The sequence below is a fragment of the Nestor notabilis genome, unplaced genomic scaffold (assembly GCF_000696875.1).
Source record: "Nestor notabilis isolate BGI_N333 unplaced genomic scaffold, ASM69687v1 scaffold13713, whole genome shotgun sequence".
Lineage (NCBI taxonomy): Eukaryota > Metazoa > Chordata > Aves > Psittaciformes > Psittacidae > Nestor > Nestor notabilis.
Genome location: NW_009921551.1, coordinates 5,379 through 27,631, shown reverse-complemented (window position 1 = coordinate 27,631; position 22,253 = coordinate 5,379). Strand labels below are relative to the sequence as shown.

Here is a 22,253-nt window from a genome sequence, read left to right as displayed (position 1 = left end):
AACTTTTAAAGCAGTTAGTGTATGCTCCTGAACTCAGGAGCTGCTGCTGTGCTGTGTCGGGACAGAACTGCCACTGCTAAGGGTGATTCTGGGGAAGCTTTTATGGTGAAACATTTTCAGCAAGTTAAAGAGAATCAATGCATGCAATGTATTAACCAAAAAAAGGAAATAAAGAAAAAAGCTGCTTTAGCTCTTGTGTGGAACAGAAGCATTGGCTCTTCAAGAACAGTTTTGACTTTGTTGACCAAGTTTCTATTTATTTTATTGACTGGCAAAACAGGAAAAAAAATAGACATAAGAAACTGTAGAAAAATAATAGCTTAGTATGTTATCCTGTTACCTTGCTTGCCACATCAAATAACTGCTGCTAGTGGAAAGATGTTGTCCAAGAAAAATGCTATCTATTCGAATTTATTTGTTCTATGGGATTCCCCAAAACAGGCAGTTTTCTAACAGCATCTGGTTAATCTTCTCTTGCACACTGCAGATAAAAGCGCCCATGGATACATAGAAGCCCATCCTTCGGTGAGTGTGAAAGTGAGCTCTTACTATCATAGCATTTAGAACTGTGGAGCAGGCTGTGAGTTTTGCTTTTGTGATCAAGTGCCAGCCTTGCAGGCTGAGTGGCAGTACACTGTAGTGCTGTGAGTGGCAGTACACTGTAGTGCTCTGAGTGGCAGTACATTGTAGTGCTCTGAGTGGCAGTACACTGTAGTGCTCTGAGTGGCAGTACATTGTAGTGCTCTGAGTGGCAGTACATTGTAGTGCTCTGCAGCAGCAGAGCGGGAATCACTGGCTGTTTTCTGTCTAAGATCTGTTAAACAGATGCAAGCCTGGTTCTGCAGACAGAAGATTGCTTGCTGTTCTTAGCCATGGTGGAATGTGCAATTCACAACAATATGCAGTGCTGTCTAATTAGCCCATTTTAATTTAGTTTTAACAATTTAGAATTTGTTTCTGTTAAATTTTATGATTTATCCTTAGTACAGCTGGGTGTGTGGCTAAATATATATAAGGTTGTAATTGATACATAACTCACTGGAACCATTGAAAGGAAGTTTTAACTGTTCACCCACTCTAATTAACTCTGGCTTACCATAGCAATCCCAGAGATGTAGCCACAACACCCACATTAATATTGACCAGATTTATTAGTGTTAATGTTAGTGCATTAAATAGCAAATGACCAAATGGGGATTGGGCCTTTATTTTCAAGTATTAAGCAACTTAATTTTAGGTCTGTGATTACACAGCAGAGAGTGTGTATAATGGAAAGAAAATTATCGTTGAATATTCCTGCACTTCAGACATTCAATAGATGCCAATTTCATTATCTTTAGTAAAACACACTTTTAAAAGGAGGTTTGGGGTTCACCAGAGCATAGTAAGCATTCCCAATAGCTTTGCCAGAGGGTATGGACACATGGCAAATGCTGTGGTATTTTGTTCTAGCAGACATCAAGAGTGATGAGACAGTCAGGATGTCAGCTTTCAAACGTTATCAGCTCAGGTCGCTCCTGTAGGACGTCCCTTACTGATCTTTATACTGGACTAAATTGATCCTGCTTTAAAGATAATACAAAGAAGATGTGAATATATGGAAGAGTGCCTTTGATTTGCTTCGGTTCTCCGAGTGGCTTCTTGTAGCCAGCTTTAAAGCAGTTGCTAAACACTGAACAGGGCACCTTTTCAGTCTTTGTTTCACCAGCAAATCTGTGACAACATGATACACCCCCCTGCCTCTGAGTAGCTGCTGGGGGGGGGATGCACCTTGCTCCTGAAAGGGCTGCATTCACCCTGGGTTATTGCTGTGGTCAGAAACAGGCAAACAGTAGAAAGATCAATGTGTTAATTTAGGACTAGTTAAGAGGAGGATGAGGCTGAAGAAGGAGCTACTAAACAGTGAAATTAAGCAGGGTGGAAGCAGGCAATACCTGCGGGTAAACCAGTAAAGGAACAAACAGCCTTTCTCTCTTTCTCTCCAAATCCAAATTCCCAGTAAGATGCTGAAGGAGGCTTTGCGCTTCTAAGTGTGTTAATTAACCAGCCAGTAGACACCTGTTTGCTTAATTACCTGTTACCATTGCTGCAGATACAATGCCAAAGCAATTAGCCAGCAACTGCATGGGATTTCTCGTGATAGATTCAAGCATCACGTTCTGTGAAATTAGACTTCGAGCACAGGAATGGTTTAGTTGTTCTTAGCAAAAAATGAAAACCACCAAGACAAACGAAGACAACAGCACAGTAATTTGTAACCTTTAAGTTGTATTGTGCTGTGTGTAACTTGGAACTGAGGCCCAAAGGGCTACGGGCATGTCTAGGTAGGCTTCTGGTGTCTAAGCAGACACCTACTGAAGTCGTGTGCAGTTACCAAACCTCCCGAGTGCAGAATGGTGACTGTCATTCATGCTGCTGTCTGTCCACAGAGCACAAAAACAGCATCAGAACCCCCACTAGCTCCCTCTGTTTCTGAAGAAGAGGATGAAGATGATGATGAAGAGGAAGATGACAATGAACCTCCACCAGTTATTGCACCACGGCCTGAACATACAAAATCAGTAAGTCCAGCTTTGGTCAGCACTATATTTGGTGTAATTCAGAGCCACATGTTTCTGATCAGACAGCACTTGCCATTCTGGGTGAAGGCTCTGAGGGCCGGAGTCCTACCATGACACAGTGCTTCACCCAAGCTGCTAACACCAGGAAAAACTGGTTTGAACCTTCACACTGAGTCATGAGTTCCCTGTGATGCTGATAGGGACTGTGATTTCATCTTAGTATCAGATAAAAGGTGGCATTGTCTCTTCTAATGCTACTAGTGTAAAAGTGAGCAACTTTGTCCAAAGTATCTGTGCAGGCTCTGTCATCACTGGAGAGAATGGTCATCCGGTGCAATTCAGACCTTTTCAGGATCCATAGGAGAAACTGTTCCCTGGAGGTACCTGTTTCTCCCCACAGACTATATAAGTAGCTAAATGAACAGCTTAGGCTACACCCTTCAGTTTTATGAGACTGAAGTTTGGTGAGAAGAATCCTGTGCAGCTATGCTTTGTAAAGAGAACGTAGGTCTCTGAATGCAGTTCCTAATTGCCACTCCCTAAAGCTTGAAATACTCATGAGAAGTCAGTTCAACAGTGATGATCAGAATAGGGAAATGCTCCCTGCTTCTGTTTCAGACACTTAATAACTAAAGAGTCATTTTGTTACTCATCAAAAGACATGAGCATCACGAAAAAGGCTCTGGGGCCCTGGACAGGTCTGTTTCTGTATCCTTCCAACACAGTAAGTTCATTGTTTCAATTATCTTTCAGAAAAATCAATGAAAACTGAAAGTGAAACTGGCCATGAACTTGTGTCAGACTGGCCTTTTGGTTTTGCCTGTTCAGTTTGAGAAGTGGACAGCAAAGCCGAACATTTTAAGAGCCCTGGATGTGGCAGACAGCATCTTCCTAAGGGTTTCCGTCACATCAGTTTGAAATGTGGTCTCAGGGGCAACTGTGCAACCACCTGACACAGGGTAATTTCTTGTCACAGATCTACACGCGCTCTGTAATTGAACCTGCCGCTGCACCAGCACCAGCTAAAGAAGCCACCACTCCCCAACCTGAAAACTCAAACACAAGCACTTTGTACAGAAACACAGACCGGCAGCGAAAAAAGTCCAAGATGACAGATGAGGAGATCCTAGAGAAACTGAGTATGTATCCTGTATTTCTTGCCTGCTGAAGCAGTGTACTCTGTCTGTGTCTCGGGATTGTGTGCACCAAATGGTCGTCCTCAGTTTAGTGTCAGAGTTACTTACGGTGCCCTACACAGACTTAGAGGAAGCAAGAGCTCACTCCAGATGTTCCTTCTGCCTCTGAGGGCAGCTATCAGTGGGTTGGATTTGCCTGAGCTTCCTGCTATGCTAAAGGCAAAAGCAGAGATTGTTTCTGGTTGAGCAGAGGGCTGTGACCTAGTGAACTCCTGTGTGCTAGTGGCCAAATGGAACAGGATATTTGGGTGCTTAAATTCTCTTCAGACTCCTGAAGTCTAAAGAGAATTTTCTTGGAGCCAAAATACTTTGCAGGAATCTGTTGGGTCTGGGGGTTCTTGTTTGTTTGTTTGTTTTGGGCTTGTTTTTTTGTACCAGTAGACAGCCAGAACACTCAGCTGATTCTTTAGCCTCAGGGAGCTCTCCTCCCACAGATACTCTATTGGTGTCATTTTTATGATTGTTTTTACTACTTCTGCTAATGTATCAGAGTTATGAGAATTCTGTGTTTCTGTCAGAACTCCTTCGAAGTTGACACCATGGATAGAGAGGAAGAGGTGTTCTTAATGTGCTCCAAATGAAAGAAAAACAACCTTTATAACAATTCTTAATTTATTTCTTAGCTTTGTGCTTATAGAGATGTATCAAAGACATACATCTACGTGGTGTGATCGGGTAGAAGTGCACTGCAAGCATTTCTCAGGAGCCAGCCTCCAACACATCCACTTGTGTATTCCTCACATACATGGCACTTTGTCATAGCTAATTCCCAGCCAGTTAATACTATTAGAATCCTAACTATTGGCCCCAAGCCCCTGTGCAGATCATGCTCTAGGAGAACACATCAAGCCCTTTGTGATTCTGCAGTACAACCAATTTAATCTACTTCTTGCACGTAATAGCTGCCAGTGCCATGCTCCCAGATGATAAATTGTTGTGTTCGTAACGTAGCCCAGTTTACTCTGTGTCTACCATTAACTGTTAGGACAAAAAGTGGGTTGATCTATGCCTCCTTGTGTTTGATCTCAAAGCCAATAATGTTCTGTCTTTAATGGGGGCAACTGCTTGTAAAGGGGTGCAGTCTGGCTGTGGCTTCTTCCCAGTGGTTGTCAGTTCTTGTTCTTGTGCTGACACCAACCGTTTTGTTATACCTGCCCTGCCACTGGTGGCTGCTGTGACTGCAGAGGCTGAAGCCTTCCTTAGCTCTGAGATTTCAGCTGCTTTTGTGGAGTTTTCTGCACCTGCAGGTTGACAGGACTATAAAGAACTGAATCTCTATGCAGTTAGGGAGTATCCAAGGAATAGGTTCAATAGCTTTAGCTGAGGGCACAAGGAAATAAATTCCAGAGCAGATAAGTTACCTGCAGGTATGTCAGCGTATAAAGGGAGGAATTACAGCTGCTGCAGCTGAGGATAAATGTTTGAGGCAAGCTTCCACCATGAGATGTGCAGGTACCCTGCATACATGAATGTGGGTATGCCTGTCATTGCTCAAGCGTCTGTGTCTGCCAGATTAGGGCTGAGCCCTGGAGTTATTGTGGGGTTATATCTTTGGAATGTTACATGCTTTCATGCTTTTTCTTTCTTATGAATTCGATACCAAGTGAGCAAGGTCAGAAGGTCTGCCTGGGGCAAATTGTGATGTGGACAATGAAAATCTTTCTGGGCTTTCATGAAGCTGTCTGAAAACAGGGGTGATGCTTTTTTGTTGTGGTCCTGGGCTAATAAGCATGTGTGGTGGTTGGGTTTTTTCTGTTTTGGTCCGTTTTAACTCTTATGACTTCTCCAGCTGCCTACTTCTGCACAATCAATTTTATGCTACTTTCAGGAAGAACATCCTCTGCCCTCTTTTATCTTCGATTGCTTTCATAATTCTATTCTGCTTGAAATAGCTTTGGTTTTTTGGAACCACTCTCATTGCAAGTTTTACTGGGGAGCAAAGCCTGTAATACTGAGATAAGATCAAACAAAATTCTGCCTGTAATGAAATCATGAATATGTTCCACAGTAATTATAAAACAGAAGTGGCCCAATTCTGCTTCTTATCCACTTAATTTAGGACTTGATAAAGGAAAGTGCTCAAAGACATCGAAACAGCTGATATGTTTATCTTGTGTCCAGAGTAAGGAGTGCTGCCCTGAACTGCAGCCATGTACCAGTCACTGTGTTGATTTTAGTGCTGTCATATTAGAATGGGCATTGCCTTAAGCACAGGAAACCAGCTACAAACGACCAACCTGTGAAAGCAGCTACTCCAGCTTTGAGGAAAAACTCCAGAATTCTGAACTCCAAAATCGGTGGCAAATTTGGAAAACACTTTCTCAAAATATTTGTTCTGTAGTCTTGCCCCAGTGGGCACCCCTGGTGTTCCTGCAGTGCCAGGGAAGGGGAGTGAGTGCCACAGGGCGAAGGAAACCTCTTCTCCCGCAGCTCCCATTAGGGATCTTGCCAAGGCCAGCAATGTTCTTTTAGCAGGGAGTGTACCAGATGGTGCTGATGCCCTGTGTTCTTGCCATGCTGGCAGGCAGGATTCCTGGCCAGGCATCCAGTCAGATGCCCATTTGGATGCTAAAGCCCTCTGCTCCAGAGGAACGGTCGGACAGGACGAAGGTATTTGTTACTACACTTACAGTGAAGGGTGCTCACCTAGTTTTGTTTTGGATGCACAAGTGAACAATTAAGTGTGTGTTTGTGATACAGGAGTAGTGCCAGTGAGTCAAAATACGCTGCGACACACTGGAAGTCTTCCCTCCTCAATTAATCTTCTTAAAGTGTTTCAGTGATGTGCTTTTCCAAGTCAAATCTTTGGAAGTCATTTGCATTGACCCATCACGTTAGGCTTCATTGTTTGTACTTGATCTAGGAAACCACTGGACCAGAAAAAAACATCTTGTTTTTGTAATGATTCCCTCAGATTTGAGCTTATCAGATGGTGGCTCTCACATTCGGTACAAGCAGAGCAGTGCATGCTTGAACTCCAGCTTTCAGGGGCACACGAGCTCCTCCACGCCGATGGACCCGGCGTGCCGCATGCCTGGTGCCGGACAGGCCGGCTCTGCCTTCCCGCTGCTCCAGCGCGGAGCTGCCGGGAGGCGGCAGCACCCCCCGTCTGGCCTGGCTCTGAAGGAGCCACAGCACCTGCACTCAGCAAAGCAGCAGCAGCTCGAGGGTGCAGCTGCCTGTGCAACGCTGGTGCCTGGGGAATTCTTGTATCCGTCAGGGCTGTGCCTGGGGAGATCAGTGTGTGCTCCCGGGAGCGCGAGTCAGATGTGAGTTACTGATCTGAGACGAGCAGTGTGGTTTTAACATGGCACAGACAAGGTCGTCTTTAGAACCTAGTGATAAATTATGAGGGTCATAGTTCTTAAAGCCCTGTAATTATTGATTAAAACATGAGATGCTCTTTAAAACCATAAAGGCATTCTTCTGGCAAACTGCTGAGAGGTTGAGAAGATCCCCTCCTGGAAACACTTTGCACTATTCTTCCTGTTCTGAAAATGGCACCTGATCATAAAAACTGATTCCAGAACACAAAGTGCATTTAATCTTCTGAACTATTAAACCTTCTGCTGAATCACACACAGTTTTTATTCATAAGAAGTTAAAAGCTGTGGTGTTCCCGCTCTCATTAATGTCTGTAGTCAACAAACACCTGCATTAGTACTCGTTCTTTTCTGGTATCACTCTCTTGTGAATGTTTCTCCATGTTCTTAGTCTCCTGTCAAGGTGACTCTGCAAAGGGCTGTAGAAAATCAGTCTTCATGGAGGCCATCAGTGCCACGGAGCTGCCTGTGCTGGTGGTACCCAAATGGCTACACACAGCTCACAACCCCAGACAGCGGAGCTGCGTTTCTGATCTGCTGGAAGGTGGTGTCTCCGTTTTTAAGTGAGCATCTTTCATTCTGTCTCTTTCAGGGAGCATTGTGAGTGTGGGAGATCCTAAGAAGAAATACACTCGATTTGAGAAAATTGGCCAAGGGTAAGTCCAGTCCCAGTTACTTACACAAAAACATGGGCCGGGTATTTTGCTGGTGTCATATCAAGCATGAAATCAGGCAATCTCTGAAGCCAGAGATAAAGAGCAGTAAAACCCAAAAATTAGTAATAAACACAGTGTGGATCTGCAGGTACTTGATGAGAAAATGCATCATGTGCCTGAGGACACATCCTGGATCCTGCAGGTTTTAGGTGTTTACTGAAAAGAATCAACAAAGCTGCTCCCTTTTGAAACCCAACTTTTCTTACTGGAAATAGGATTTGTTTGAATTATTTCCTATATGAGCATTCAGGAAGAAAAGAACTTACATCAGAATTAGGCATCTGATTTGCATTTTGAATGTCGACAGACTCCCTGCTCAGTCAAAGTTTCCTTGGCTGGGCTGTAGTTCCAGGAGGGCTAGAGCCATGTGTGTAACCCCAGGATCACACTGCTGTCAGCATAGGACAGAAGCTGTTCGCTGACATCAGGAGATAGTTTTCTGCCTTAGCTGTTTGTGAGGTTTGAGCTCAGGGCAGCATGTGCTGACCTGGAACTGATGCACACAGCAGAAAGCCAGACACGCTCATACTCTCTCTGTGGCAGGCTTCATCGTAGATACGTCTTGTTTGGTAGGGCACTTGTGGGAAGGTGTTTCGGCTCCATTCGCTGTATAAAACCCCTTTCTCAGATGGCAGATTGCTTCCTACCCAAAGCTTTGGTTCTTGCTGTCGTTTGTGAAATGTCAGTGGACACTCAGAGCTGTGCCAGTCTCTCAAAAGGTGTCAGCTGAAGAAGTGGAAGGCAGAATAAGTGTGTGCGTGAAGCAGATTGTTGCTGTCACCGTGAAAGCAGGACCATCACCCTCACAGTCTTTTATTTGACAGTCCTAGAAGTGAGCTTGAACAAAGGTGCCTCAACAACTGGTGGAAAGACAAGTGGCCAGTATCTGGCTTAGCACGGGATCTAAACTGATTTCCTTCAGCTTTTAGTCCAGCCGGAAGATTGCATGCCCTTCTTAGAGAGGAGTGAGTGTGCTGCTGTACCCAGCCCATGACTAATGCCACTGGTCAGTTTACAGTGATGGGGAAAGATCCTAAAGAAAGAATCATCACAAAGGTAATCAGACGAGGTGATCACAGGAACCAGCCTGCTGCATGGCTGGGGTAGCATGGCTGCCTGCAGCAGGGCTGACATGCAGCGCCTCAGATGGTGCTGATGTTGATGCAAGTGCCAGTTCCTGAGCTGCCCACCTTTGCAATGTGTGTGTATAGTCATGTCAAAGGCACGAGTAGTGTTGGAAGTGAGTAGTTTTTTAGTAGCTGCTAATGAGAGCACTGCAGGGCAGCAAGAGACATGGCTGCTTAGAGAACTGCAGCTAGAGAGCTTGACCAGCATGTAGCACCTCATGGCCTCATACAGCTGGTAAGTTAATAAACAGTGTGACAGCTTCACAGTCACTTTGCAGTGAATAGTTGTCAGAAGGTCTGTGCTGAAGAACAGGTCAGCTTCAGTGCTGAGTCTCTGGTTTGTCATCAGTCTCCAGCTGAGGACTGAAAATGCTGCTGACACTGGAGGAAACTGGGTTAACTCGTGCTTGATAAAGAGGCTGTGTTTGCTCAAGCAGTGTTAACTGTTGCTCGAAAGACAAATGAGTGTGGAGCCACGGGCAGCTTGGGTTCAGGCTGGTTTTCTAACTTGCACTGCACTGCATCACAGTGACACAGATCTAATTGTGGGCCCTGGTACTTGCCTGACTGCATTAAACCCAAGATACTACAGGAGCTTTTAAAAGTTAGATACAGATCAGGAACTGTAGTTGCTTAGAAGTAACATTTGGTAATGCACAACTGCAGAGCCCTTGCAATTAATTCACAGCTTTACTTAAATTACTCACCTTTATCTCAACTCCTCACTGATGGCCTGGAGCAGAGCAAAAGCATCCTAATTTAAATAGCTGGTTTTAAATGAACCCTGATAGGACTTTGCTGAGGAGCACAGCACAGCGTTAGTGAGTCTGAATAAATGGTGTTGGCTTTTTATGAAAACAAATTGGATTAATCTTGACAATTAGTCATAGGAAAGTGCATTTGCATTTATATTAAAAGAATACACGGCGTGCCCAATGGGAACATTGTTCTCGACACAGACACACAGTCTCTGTGCCTGTTGAATTACAATGCTTCCAAGTATTTCAGCCTGCAGGTAAACAAGCCAGGGATCATGTCAGAATGGGCAACCTAATGTTGGTGTTTTCAGTCAGTGGGACACTTGCATGTTCCCAGAATTCCCACCCTGGCCTCACTGCCCATGGAGGCAGTGGGCTTCTTAAATGATGGGGTTTAGCCCATTAGGGTTTACAAGCCCCAAGTTGTTTATAAACCCAAAAGGATTTCCTCTGATGGTGGCTTTTCCAGCCCTTCACATCATTACAAGGGAAGAACCTCTTGCAACAAGAGGCAGATGGCAAACAACCCCCCACACTGTCTAGTCTGCAGGTGAGCACACCATCTACTGCTGGTGGCTCTACAACACAGCTACTGCCTGCCACAGAACCAAAACATCAGCACCATGAAGAGCCCTTCACATGTCTGGTGATGGAAGCAGCTGCTGATGGCTTTTGACGCGCAGAGAAGCTGTCTAGAGATCCTCTGCTTTGAGCAGGTCTCCATCTGTGTGTGAAACAATATGTCCCTTAACCTGCCGTAGCTGTGAGCTCACAGGATGGCTGTAGAATTGTTTCCTTTGTGTAACCCACAGCCACAAAAACAGGGGAGGAAAAACCCCAAAAAGCAAAACTGGAAAAAATGGAAAAAGAATAAATATATGATTTTCCTTGTTTTGTACACACCCCATCTTAAGTTTTGAGCTAAAATGATTTAGTTTGAGATTTGTACTGGCCTTTTTTCTTCATGTTGGACACAGTTTTATCTTGGGTACTCTGCATTGCAGAGGGCTGGTGCGCTGCTGGCTGAGGGAACAAAGGTGTTTTTATTTATAAACACTACAGGCAGCAGAGATCTGGGCTTGTTTTCACCCACAGGGACTAAACTGCTTCTCCTTTCTTTGCTGCTGTTCTGTTTCTAGGGCATCGGGAACTGTTTATACAGCAATCGACATTGCCACAGGACAGGAGGTGAGTGCCAGCAGCCCCAGTGCATTTTGCAGCTATTCGGGGCTTTCCCCTGTGGTGCAAACTGTGGATGGGGCTTTTGGGTGCCAGTAGATCTTTACTGCAAAGATATAAATACCTCTGAAGCACAGGCTAGTGTCAGCCTGCAAAATGCATCTTCTGCTGAGGCTGTTCCTCCTAAGTATGGACTAGTGTCAGTTGGCAAAATACATCATCTGCTGTCTTCAGCTTTTCCGTGGAAGCTCTTTAAGGGCAGTGTGATTCTGTGCCTCGGTAGCTGAACACTTACTGTGGCCATCAACTTCCCAGCAACCATTACACTGAGGTGCTGATTAATGCCTGAAGAGGTGCCTGCAAGTTCCTTGGGGGTGTCCTGCTCCCCCTGGAAGCAGTAAGAGCCTTGGTGCTTTCTGCTTGGGCTGATGCTTCACCCATAGCTTTTAACACCAATTGTAATGGAATTATGGTTTTATTTATATACTACATTTTACTACATACTACATTTACAGCATAAAATCTGCCTTTGGACGTGGCCACAGATGGGTTAGCAATCCAAATGGTAAAACCTAAAGATCTGTCATAACGTGAGGCCTCAGGAGAGCCCATGGGGTGGTCACAGGTTCTCCTATTGCTGTGAGGAGTAAACAGCTTCATTACATAACTTAATTCCAGACATGTCCTTATTAGCAGCCAGAAAGAATGCAGGGAGGAAGTGGTATCTTCCAGAGAAGGACACAGTAGCTCTGTCTTAATTACTAAATATATTAATGCATCAGCTAGCTGATGGAGGCTGCCAACGTTCAGTCCCAATTTATCTTAATCACAGGTTCAGGCAGTAATGCTATTTAGCATTTTTCCCATCATATACTTTGCCTTCAAAGCATAATGTGAGACCTAATTAAGGAGAGATCATGTTTAGCACACAGGTTTGTGTTCTAGTCATACTGAAGCTGGTTGACACACACACACTGACAAATGAGAAGACATGTATCAAGAGCAACAACCCATCTAAACCTTACAGCTGTGTTTAGGTCTGGTGGCAGTGACAGCCCGTCACAGCCTGTGAACTGCTCACAGGGAAGTGGCTGGAGCTGAGCTGGGTGCCAGGGAGGGAAGCTGGGCTGAGCCCAGAGGGATGGGGCTGGCAGAGCTGGGCGCAGGGGGGAGGCCAGGAGAAAAAGCTCAAGTGGAGACCATGGGGTAGATGGGACCTGGCAGAGGAGGCAGGATGGGGCAGAGGCAGGATGGCTGCAGTGGTGCAGAGCAAAATGCATCATATTGGTAATAAACAGATATGGTCTCTTAGAGAATCCTATTGCTCTTTGGTGCTACAGCTTAAGACTCCTGATTTACCACTTCTGGCTGTCATCAGTACATCTGGATCTTACTGGTAGTTTCTCATCCACCTGCAGTGCTGCACTTTAGAACTGCTCTTAGACAGAGTCTACAAGGGGACCTAAAAGTCCTAAGCCCTGCTTATAACCCTGGTTTTATCCATAAAATACCACAGAATGGATTAATGTTTTTTAGTCCAGGAAGTATTTCCAACTCTAAACTCTGTTAAAGAATGTTATTTAGAGTTGCAAAACCAGAATGGAACAAGTTAGGAAGTCCTAGGATTGGTTGTGGGGTTTTCATGTAACCTTGGTGATCTTTTTGTGCGAGTGTGTGTGTTTTCTTTGTGCAGCCAAGTCAAGTGTAACAGCAGTAGCCGAAATAATGATCAGAAATCATAAAATTGCAAAAGTATTACCAGCTGGTTTTAGATCTTTTCACAGTAACAAAAGCACTTCCTGCTTGCAAAACGTGCATGAATAAAAACAGTGGTCATAAACGAAGGCTTTTGAGAGTGTAGATCCAGAGAGTGGTGTTAGAGATTGGTGGCTGAGAGTTTAAGAGACCATTTTTGTAAGGCAAAATGTATATGGCCTTGTCTCCTGTAACTAGCACCCAGGCCTGCAGAGAAACAGGGTGTTCTAATGCAAGTTCCTAAGCTCTTAGGCCTAATAACAAGCAAGTTTGGCACAGCTCTGCTACGTCATTCCAAAAATGCTCTCTCCATGTTCATTCTGACCTCGTGCAACAGACTACTCAAGTTAATGGTTTTCAATGTCATTTTAGGTGGCCATAAAGCAAATGAATCTCCAACAGCAGCCCAAAAAGGAACTAATTATTAATGAAATCCTGGTCATGAGGGAAAATAAGAACCCCAATATTGTTAACTATTTAGACAGGTAAGTAAATGGTATTAGACAGTGGTATTATCACGTGCATGTTCATTTCCATACTACAAGCCAAACATTAAAAACCCCTTTGGATGCTGGCAGCAAATTGACCTCTTTATTATTTATCTACTCGTATACAGCGTATGGGAGGACATTGCACTTTGTCTGCATTCATCTCTTCTGGCATCTGTAGTTTGAAGACTTGTTTTCAGAAACCTGGATCAGCTGTATCTTACTGACACAACAGCCCTAGTTGCACTACCTCCGTGTTGCTTTGCTGGGTGGTTTTGTTTTGCTGATATTTTTCAAGTTGATAATATTTTCTGTGTCTTATAAGAAGTGCTGATAAATCATCTTAGAAACTATTTCCTTGGGCTGTTCCCACTATTTCCATGGCTGTGGGTGCCAGGAAGACTGGGTTCTGGTTTCCAGAAACATGTAATTTGCCAGTTTTTAAACTGTTTTCCCTGTTTCTGAATGTATTTTATGTAAGGTTTTCCAAACTGCTGACCAATTTCTGTCCTCAGTGGTACACACCCTCCTACCATGGACAACTTAGAGCTGCGCTGCCTTGTTCCTGGAATTAATCATGGAATTTATGTGTTAAGATGAAGAGCCAGATGATGTGCTATGTCCTGGTGCAAGATTTATCTGTGCCATTACGAAACTGCCTTTTTCACTTGCTTGCCACCTAAGACATCTTATTTTGCACTTACGTGCTCTCTGATTTAGGCTGCACAGATTCAGGGTACTGTATAGCCTAGAAGGAATGAGCTGGAAACACGACTCAGCTGTAGTCTTTTGCATAAGGTAACTCAGCTTTGCACATTCATCTCATGCTGCTGTGTTCTTCTTCCAGCTACCTGGTGGGTGATGAGCTCTGGGTGGTTATGGAGTACTTGGCTGGCGGCTCTTTAACCGATGTGGTTACGGAGACATGCATGGATGAAGGACAGATAGCAGCTGTCTGTAGGGAGGTAAGGGATCCCATGGGTGCTTCCATTTACTTGCACAGGATGGTGCTTCTAAACAGATGGTAAGAACATGAGTGATACCTTGTTCAGAGCTTTGTTTCTGTGTTGCTTTAATAATATGGAGAAGAAGGAACAACTTAAGTGAGCTGCCTGCCAGTATCACTGCACTTATTGTGCTCTGTTATTCTATACTGTTACTGTACTATCTCTTCTTTAGTTCTGTTCTCAACTTTGCCTCTTTAAACATTTGCCTGGAGCACGTCTCTACTGCATTCCTGGCCTGTAAAAGCAAACATGCTGGTGGCAGAGTTTTAAAATAACAGCAAAGAAAAATAGAGGCTCATTTATCACAGTCCTCAACTTGAAGGAGAGCATTCCTCCCAAAGTGGTGTTTGCTTCTGAAAAATGACTAATGTGCTATTTCCAACCTGCTGTAGAGCCTAACAATAAAATCTTTGTCATGCACCCTCCAACCCAAAAGTGATCCACTTCGTACTGGAGGACAGGACTACCTCTTTTTTGGCAAGCAATAGTTTTTCATGTGGATGGAGATAGCGTGTTCGCTGCAGCAGCAGACTTCTCTCTGTGCTTGCAGGGGATAGTCTCTAGCAATAATTGTCATTTCTCTTTCAAAAGCTAATTGCCTTCACGTAGAAGTTGTAAGTCGAACAGTGTTGACGCAGCACGAAGTTCCTCTTGACAGCACAATATTCTGCCATTACTCACAATTCATCTAGAAATTAAATCTTTTAGAGCCATTTCCTTTCTTGTGTGATGAAATCAGGTCATTAATTTTTACCCTCATGTTTCTTTTTTATCTGTCAGTGCCTGCAAGCACTGGACTTCCTCCATTCAAACCAAGTGATTCACAGAGACATCAAAAGTGACAATATTCTGCTCGGAATGGACGGCTCTGTCAAATTGAGTAGGTATTCTTGGCCAGGCGCAGCATTCCCAGGAAGTGGTGTGGGGCTGCTTCTGACTGATTGCCAGTTACCCAAATGTGCTGCCTAACTGCTGCTGCAAGCTAAGAGCACAGTTCCAGCCTGCAGAGAGGTATAGAAGGGAAAAAGGTGTGAAGAGTAGCTTTGGTTTTGTGTGTCCTTTTCAGAGGGAGGGAGTTACAATCTACACCTTCAGGTGAATCAGAGCCACTGCGTGACACTTGAGGGGCTGTTTTAAATGGCCAATTCAGTGTTTCCTTGGCTGCAGCACTGACTGAGCAGGGCACGGCTCCTTTTCCAGAGAGATTCAGCAGCACGTTCTCGGGCATGTAGTGGGATTTCTTCTGCTTCAGCCTGGCTTTAACAATACTTGTTTTTCTCATCAGCTGATTTTGGCTTCTGCGCTCAGATCACCCCTGAGCAGAGTAAACGGAGCACAATGGTCGGGACTCCTTACTGGATGGCACCAGAAGTGGTGACAAGAAAAGCATACGGCCCCAAAGTGGACATCTGGTCACTTGGGATCATGGCAATAGAAATGGTGGAAGGAGAACCTCCGTACCTTAATGAAAATCCTCTCAGGGTAAGGTGCAAATAAAATCAGATACTGCTCTTTCTAACCTGTCCCATGTTTTGTATCCATGAGGCAGAATCCCATCCCATCAGCCTGAACCAGCTCCAGCAAGAGCTTCTGAAAATGACACTGGAACGTACCAGTGTACCTGGTAGTTTTGGTTACATCAGTGGCAGGACCTCAAAGGAGGAGGGACCTGTAGCCAGTTCAGAAATGTGCCATTTTTGCCTTCAGAGGTGCTTGAAATTTCTCACGTGGTTTTTGAATTCTCTGAGCTGCATCTGAGTGGCAGGAATTGCTCAGCAGCAGGTTTCTCCAGTTGGGGAGCTTTTATGAAGAGATTTCAGCTGTATCTGCAGGCAGAGCAGACTCAGAGCAGTGGCGATGGCTTACCTGAGCCTTCCCGGAAGTGTCACTGGTTTTAGGAATGCCAGAATTACTCATTACCAAATACATTTCTAAAAGTATATTTTAGTCAGATACTCGCAGTGAACTAATGTATTTTTAATGTTTTGAAGTTTTCTCTCTTATCCTCATGCCTTAAAATGACTTTTCCTGCAAAGAGAGAACCCCAGAGTTCATTTGCTTCCATGGAAAACTCTTGCAAAAAATGCATTTGCCTTGTATAAGGCAGCAAATACAGATGAGGAGAATTAGCATTACTGGTCTGAATGCTGGAAATTCCCAGCTTCCTTAACCTCAGATGTTGATGAGGGCTCCTGGAAAAGCCCCAGGTTAGAAAGATAACTGGATTTCTTATCTGACCAAATTCCTATTCAGCTCTTCCTGCCTTCACCCAGATTGAGATGCTCTTTTCTCCATACATGGCTCATCTCCTGCTGGGTTAAGATCAACTTGAACACTCAGAGCTGCAGGGCACCTCAGGTGTCTGGGAAAAGTTGCAGTACATTAAAATGGGGCATCTCAAGTCAGTACCATCTGTATAAGCTTGTGGCCTCTTCTGCAGAGGTTGCTGCCCCTGAGCTGGGAACAGTGAAGAGCTTGTGATGGACTGCCTGAAGTTCCCCAGTTGTCAGGTAGTTTTATTAAGGGAGATCAACCCCAATAGGGACAGGATCCATCTACTGTTGTGCATGGAATCAGAGACTTCAGTGAGAGGTCTCAGCTGCATCCAAACAGGAGAGCTTATAAGCAAGACCTGTTTTTTATAGCTGTGTTTTTTAGCTGCTGGCACACAGTGGTGGTTGGTTTAATAAGCACATGTGGACCATATTCAGGGAGTTCTGCAAAGCCTGGAAACAAAAGGATGCTCTTTCGTTTTTAAGAACGATTGTTTTAATAAAGGAAGGCACACAGGAGCTTCAGTTACTGAAACTCATTTAAATACATGAATAAATTATAAGGGCAATAAAGGATTGTTAATCATAGAGTGAACAGCAGTCTTGATGCAGATGCGTTTGTGTTTCTGTGTGTAGAGCAGACGTGTCCCATGTTGTTCAGGTTCTTTCCAGCCTCACAGGAATGAACTGTTTTCCAGCCATGAATGTCCTGGATATTTCTGTGATGGTGTTTGTTTTCTCTCGCTGTGATTTCCTTCCATAAGGCATATGCCTGGGGCCTGGAGGACAAACACTGGTGTGATAAATACCCTTTGAAATGTAGGTTGGACCTCCCCAGTTCCAATTTAAAAAACCCAAACCCTCACCATTTCTGTTTGCTTTTTCATTTATTAACCACAGCACATCAATTTCCTTCAAAACTGTAGCATATTTTCCAACTGCTTTGGATCTTCTACAGTTTCAGGCTTCTAAATCATCTGTATATTGTTCTGTCATGTATCTGGGTGGCCTGGATAACTTTAGGATATCATTTTCACAGACTGCAGCTATAATTGCGTGCCAAATCCTTTCTTGTTTCTTGGTATGTTAAACAAATCAATGAGCTTATTGCCCCTTTGCAGCTACTGCAAACACTCGTTTCCTATGTACTGCTCTTGTTTTTCTTTGCTGGCTGTATCATAGGAAACCAAAAGATGCATAAGAAGCCACTTCACCTTCTCATGGACCTTTTCCTGTAGTCCTAGAAGTATTTAAAAGGTGCAGTTGCAAGCTAAAGATGACTCTTCCTTGCAATTAATGTGCTGTGAAGAAACAAACCACTAAAAAGAGCTCCATTTGTCCTGGCACCCCTCGTTCACAGGCAGGTGAATGTGGCTGGAGTAAAATCTCCAAGGTTGACACTGGTGTTCCTTTACCACAGGAGAAGTAACGTCCCTTGGGTAGCACAATTTCAGTGTAGCGAGGACAACACTCCAGCTCAGGTCAGCTGCAGATGGACGGCAGGATAAGACTGATGTTGTGACATCTGTGTTGTGGGAAAAGTGCAGAAACTTCCTTTTATTGTTTTTACCCCAGGATAGTTCATTTGCCTTTTTAGGCTTGGAAATTTTCCTCTGTGTTTAAGAGGATAATAACAAAGTCAATTCGGTCACGGTCTATTTAAACGCCAGTTGTACAGAGCTGTTATTATCATGGCAGACATTTTTATGGAAGACTCCTGGGCCTATTTCTATTCTTATTTCTGTGTATTTTAAACGTATTCTGTGAGTTAAAGTTTAAATAGTTCAAAATTATTTGTCTTATGTTTCTAAGTAACATCTTGCAAAACCAGAATGAATTCATCTCTCCAGCTCCTCAGCGTGTTAGACCTTGGTTACAAGAGAACCACGCTGGGTAACGCTCACCCTGTGTTCTCCAAAATTACACTGTAATTCCCAGGCCTATGGAATATCAGGAGGACTTGCTCAGATTCATGAGCACTCATGGAAGTGAGCATTCATGGCTTTGCTTAAGAAACGTAAGCTTAGCTTAGGCTAGCTGCTGTTGAGGAGAAGAAAGGCTGGGATTTCCAAGTGTTTGGACAGGGCTGTGTGCACAGGTGAGCAGCTGGATGCTTACGCACATCGTGGAAGGGAATCCACAGAGGACTCAGCAGATACTCCCAGTGCTCAGGTAACACTTTATTTTGGGTTTTAAGTAGTTCGGGCTCTTCTGCCTGTGAAGATGACCCTGAAAACATGAAACAAGTGTAGCAGATGTAATCTTACCTTTAAAAACCAAACCAAAACAAACCCCCCAAACCACCCCACCAAAAACCCAACACCTTCCTCAACAGGGCTTTTGAGAGATGAATTGCCCCCACTTCTTCTCACTGGAATTTGCTGGGAACATGAAGATTGTAGCTCAAAGGCAACATCATCTGTTCTGTCTCTTGCTCCTTTTTGCTGAAACACTGAGTGAACATATTTCTTTGATAGTTCACCTTCTCCATGTCACCAGCCCTGAGCTTTCAGTAACCAAAATGTCAAAACCTCCCACTTCTTCCCTGGCAATTTCTGGTATGGGGACATCATTAATGTGTTTACTTGAGTATCCAAATTAGCACAGGGCTGCCATAGTGATGGAATTACTCATTTCCCTGCTTAGACCAGTAAGTAAGTTTTTCTTTTACCACATAAGCTGACCTGGAATTTGGAGACTGCCGAAAGACATAGTTGCAGGTGGCTCCTGTCTGTTCGGTTACACATTTTCTTCATAGTTGTGGATGCAACTTAACACGTGTGTGTTGAAAATGAGGTTCCAAATGTTTCTGTTTCTTTACCCAAGGAATAAGCTGATGGATTTACTTTTTTCATCCAGTTAATGTTTGTATTAAGAACAGAGCAAGAAAACTTGGCTGGCTTTTGTTCCATGGAAGCTGTACTGTAGGGACCAGTGAGCACTGCAGAGACACATTTTTATGTAATAATCCTTTGAAATGATATAGTTGGACCAAATTTGCTCTTTAAAATAGCCTGTAAAGCTAGTGTCAGTACTTAGAGGAGCAAAATGTGCTTTTGCTGATGTAGTTCATACTAACTAGGTCAGGCAATGAAATCAGCTGTCAAGGCAAGATCGTTCTGATGCTGGAATAGCTGTGGCTGCATCAGGGGTTTTTTGTTGGTACAGAAAAATCCTCTCACCTTCAGCCAGGGAAGAAGCTGCCACTGGAGACAGGACCTTAAAGTGGGGTCTGTAGGAGCAGTTATGGATGTGACAGACACAGGAGGAGTCTGGTGTTTCCTTCTTCCCTAGGCGCTGTATCTGATAGCTACCAACGGGACACCAGAGCTGCAGAACCCCGAGCGACTCTCGGCTGTGTTCCGAGACTTTCTGAACTGCTGCCTGGAGATGGACGTGGACAGGAGAGGGTCTGCCAAGGAGCTGCTGCAGGTACGGTGCGAGTGGCTCCGAGTGACACAGCTCTACTCTGGGATGGCTTTTTGTCAGCTGCACTTGAAGGCATCAGATGGGGCCCCTCGTATCAGTTTCCAGCACTTTTCAAATGGGAAATGAAGTAGAAGCATAGAATGGTTGGGGTTGGAAGGGTCCTTTTAAGCTTATCTAGTCCAGCTCCCTGCCATGAACAGGGACATCTTCAGGTTTCTCAGAGACCCATCCAACCTGGCCTTGAACGTTTCCAGGGATGGGGCATAAACCACCTCTCTGGGCAACCTGCTCCTGTGTCTCACCACCCTCACTGTAAAGAAATCTCTTCCTTATATCTAGTCTGAATCTCTCCTTCTAGTTTAAAAACATCACCCCTTGTCCTGCCACAAGAGGCCTTGCTAAAAGGTCTCTCCATCTTTCTTAAGTATTGAAAAGTAAGGTCTCCTTGTAGCCTTCTCTTTTCCAGGCTGAACAATCCCAGTTCTCTCTGCCTTTCCTCACAGGAGAGGTGCTCCATCTCTCTGACTGTTTTTGTGGAGTGTTTTGTATTTTGATAGTATATTCAGTCCTGCTGTGAAGGTTCCAGCCAGCACAGTAAGGGCAGTGCATGGGCTGCTGGGTACTGCTCAACTCAGAGCTGAGCCCATCAGTGCTCTGTCACTTGTCTGCCTGCTCTTGGTGCTGGAAAGCTGTACCTCAGTGGCCTTTAGAACAACACGTGGGCCTAAATTTTATTGGGATAAAAGTTTCCAGAAGGTTTCTGTAGTTCCCTGAGGAATGGCTTATGCCCCTCATCTTTTTTGGTAACTGAAATAGTCCGTGGCTTTAGAAAACAGGAATCTAAGCAAGTATTTCAGGTTTCCTGAAAGGAACAAGGCCCTGGGACATCTAACAGCATTCCCACAGCGCTGGCAGGGTAAAAACTCCAGCAAGCTGAAGACTCCTTGATAAATGGATTAGGAGGATTATGGACCATGTTTGCCTGTGATAGCAAGGTCCTGGACACGAGGATGCAGATGGTCCCCTCAGTCCTATTTCTGCAAACTCCTGGTAACCAGAGGACGACTGCTTGAGCCTGTGAGTAACCGAGTTTGGAAAGTAACGGTTCTCTTTTTCCTTTCGGCAGCATCCATTTTTAAAGTTAGCCAAGCCTCTCTCCAGCCTGACTCCTCTGATCATTGCAGCAAAGGAAGCGATTAAGAACAGCAGCCGCTAGCGCTCCAGGCCGGTCTCCCATGCCAGCTCAGAGCAGGACTGAGAACAGAGACTCTGTGAAACCTCAGCTCTTGTGCTGCGGGACAGGATGGATGAACACACCAACGGTCACAGTCATGGAGGTAGGAGGGAGAACAACCCAGTCCCTCGAGGAGTAAAACTTATCATTTGTCTTCTTCCTGCTTTCTGGCTCCTTAATTTATTTTTAAGATGAAACAGGGCTTAAGACAGAGAGGTAATGACCGAAAATGCTTTGCTGCCTCCACCATTCCCAAGGTAAAGCAAATTCAGTTGGAAGATTCCCTTCCTTCTCACCCTGTGAATAAGCTGTACATTCACTTTTAAATTGTCAGTTGTTTCTTAAAGACAGAAAGTCCCTTTTATGGGTTTTTTTTTGGTACGGTTGGAATTGGAGAAGGGTCTCCTTCATTCATAAACTCCAGACTGCACTGCCTTTTGAATACAGCCCCCTCGCTGGTATTTGCCCAGTCATGGTACTTGCATTGTATTTCCAACCAAAATCCAATCGAGTGGGGCAGACAAAACATCCTGTTGAGATACAGGTTTTCAACTGTGAATATGTAGTGTTTCGGTTCTTGGCAGTTTGGTTTGTATAACTAATTGTAATCGGTTTGCCTGGTGCGAGTCTTACTGAAGTGAAAAAGCAGAAAGGTCACTCACTGTGCTCGGAAAGGGCTCAGCTGGTGCAAAGCTGTAGGAGAAATGTGAGAGCAGGCCCGGCCCTGCCTGGCGCTGAACCCCAGCAGACCCCTTGCAGAGCACAGAGCAGCCTCAGCACCCGCAGACCCGGGCTGCAGGAAGGTGATGGGAGCAGGCCGGGGCTGGGTGCATCCCTCTTCCCGGGACTGGAATAATCATTCTGTGTCGGAGCCAAGCTGGCAGTGGGCTGCTCCCGAGGTGAATCCTGGCCATGCTGTGGAATGCGCAGGCTGGTGGGATTAGCTGTCTTGAGCGTGTGCAGGAGTCGGGTCGAACAGAGCTGGGTGGTGGTGTCACATCAGGATGCCTGCTCTCCCGGAGCTCCTGAGAAGGGTTCGTAGTGGCTCTGGGCGGAGGGTGTGGGGCTCCCGTGCAGGTGAGTGTCCTTCAGGCACACGAGTTCTGACATGGAAACTCAGGCTGACAGCGCGTGAATGAGGGAATGGCAGCTCAGATACGTGTGGACCAGGGCTGCAGCCACCTCTGGAGGGAAGTGGTTAAAACCT

The 22,253-nt window shown here is 44.8% G+C and overlaps 1 protein-coding gene across 3 annotated transcripts in view; it reads left to right on the top strand.

Annotated features, from left to right (window-relative positions):
- PAK3 (p21 protein (Cdc42/Rac)-activated kinase 3) overlaps positions 1-21,191 on the top strand; it is a 31,357-nt gene extending 10,166 nt beyond the window's left edge. For 2 of the 3 annotated variants that reach the window (XM_010011215.1, XM_010011214.1), the window contains 11 exons: positions 488-525; positions 2,430-2,561; positions 3,538-3,700; positions 7,673-7,736; positions 10,821-10,869; positions 12,988-13,100; positions 13,951-14,068; positions 14,891-14,990; positions 15,396-15,592; positions 19,678-19,815; positions 20,939-21,191. In XM_010011215.1, the coding sequence (XP_010009517.1) occupies positions 488-525; positions 2,430-2,561; positions 3,538-3,700; positions 7,673-7,736; positions 10,821-10,869; positions 12,988-13,100; positions 13,951-14,068; positions 14,891-14,990; positions 15,396-15,592; positions 19,678-19,815; positions 20,939-21,028 (1,202 nt within the window). In that variant the 3' untranslated portion in view covers positions 21,029-21,191. The remainder of the gene's footprint in view (positions 1-487; positions 526-2,429; positions 2,562-3,537; positions 3,701-7,672; positions 7,737-10,820; positions 10,870-12,987; positions 13,101-13,950; positions 14,069-14,890; positions 14,991-15,395; positions 15,593-19,677; positions 19,816-20,938) is intronic. The other variant, XM_010011216.1, reaches the window with a different exon arrangement.
- The last annotated feature ends 1,062 nt before the right edge of the window (positions 21,192-22,253 follow it).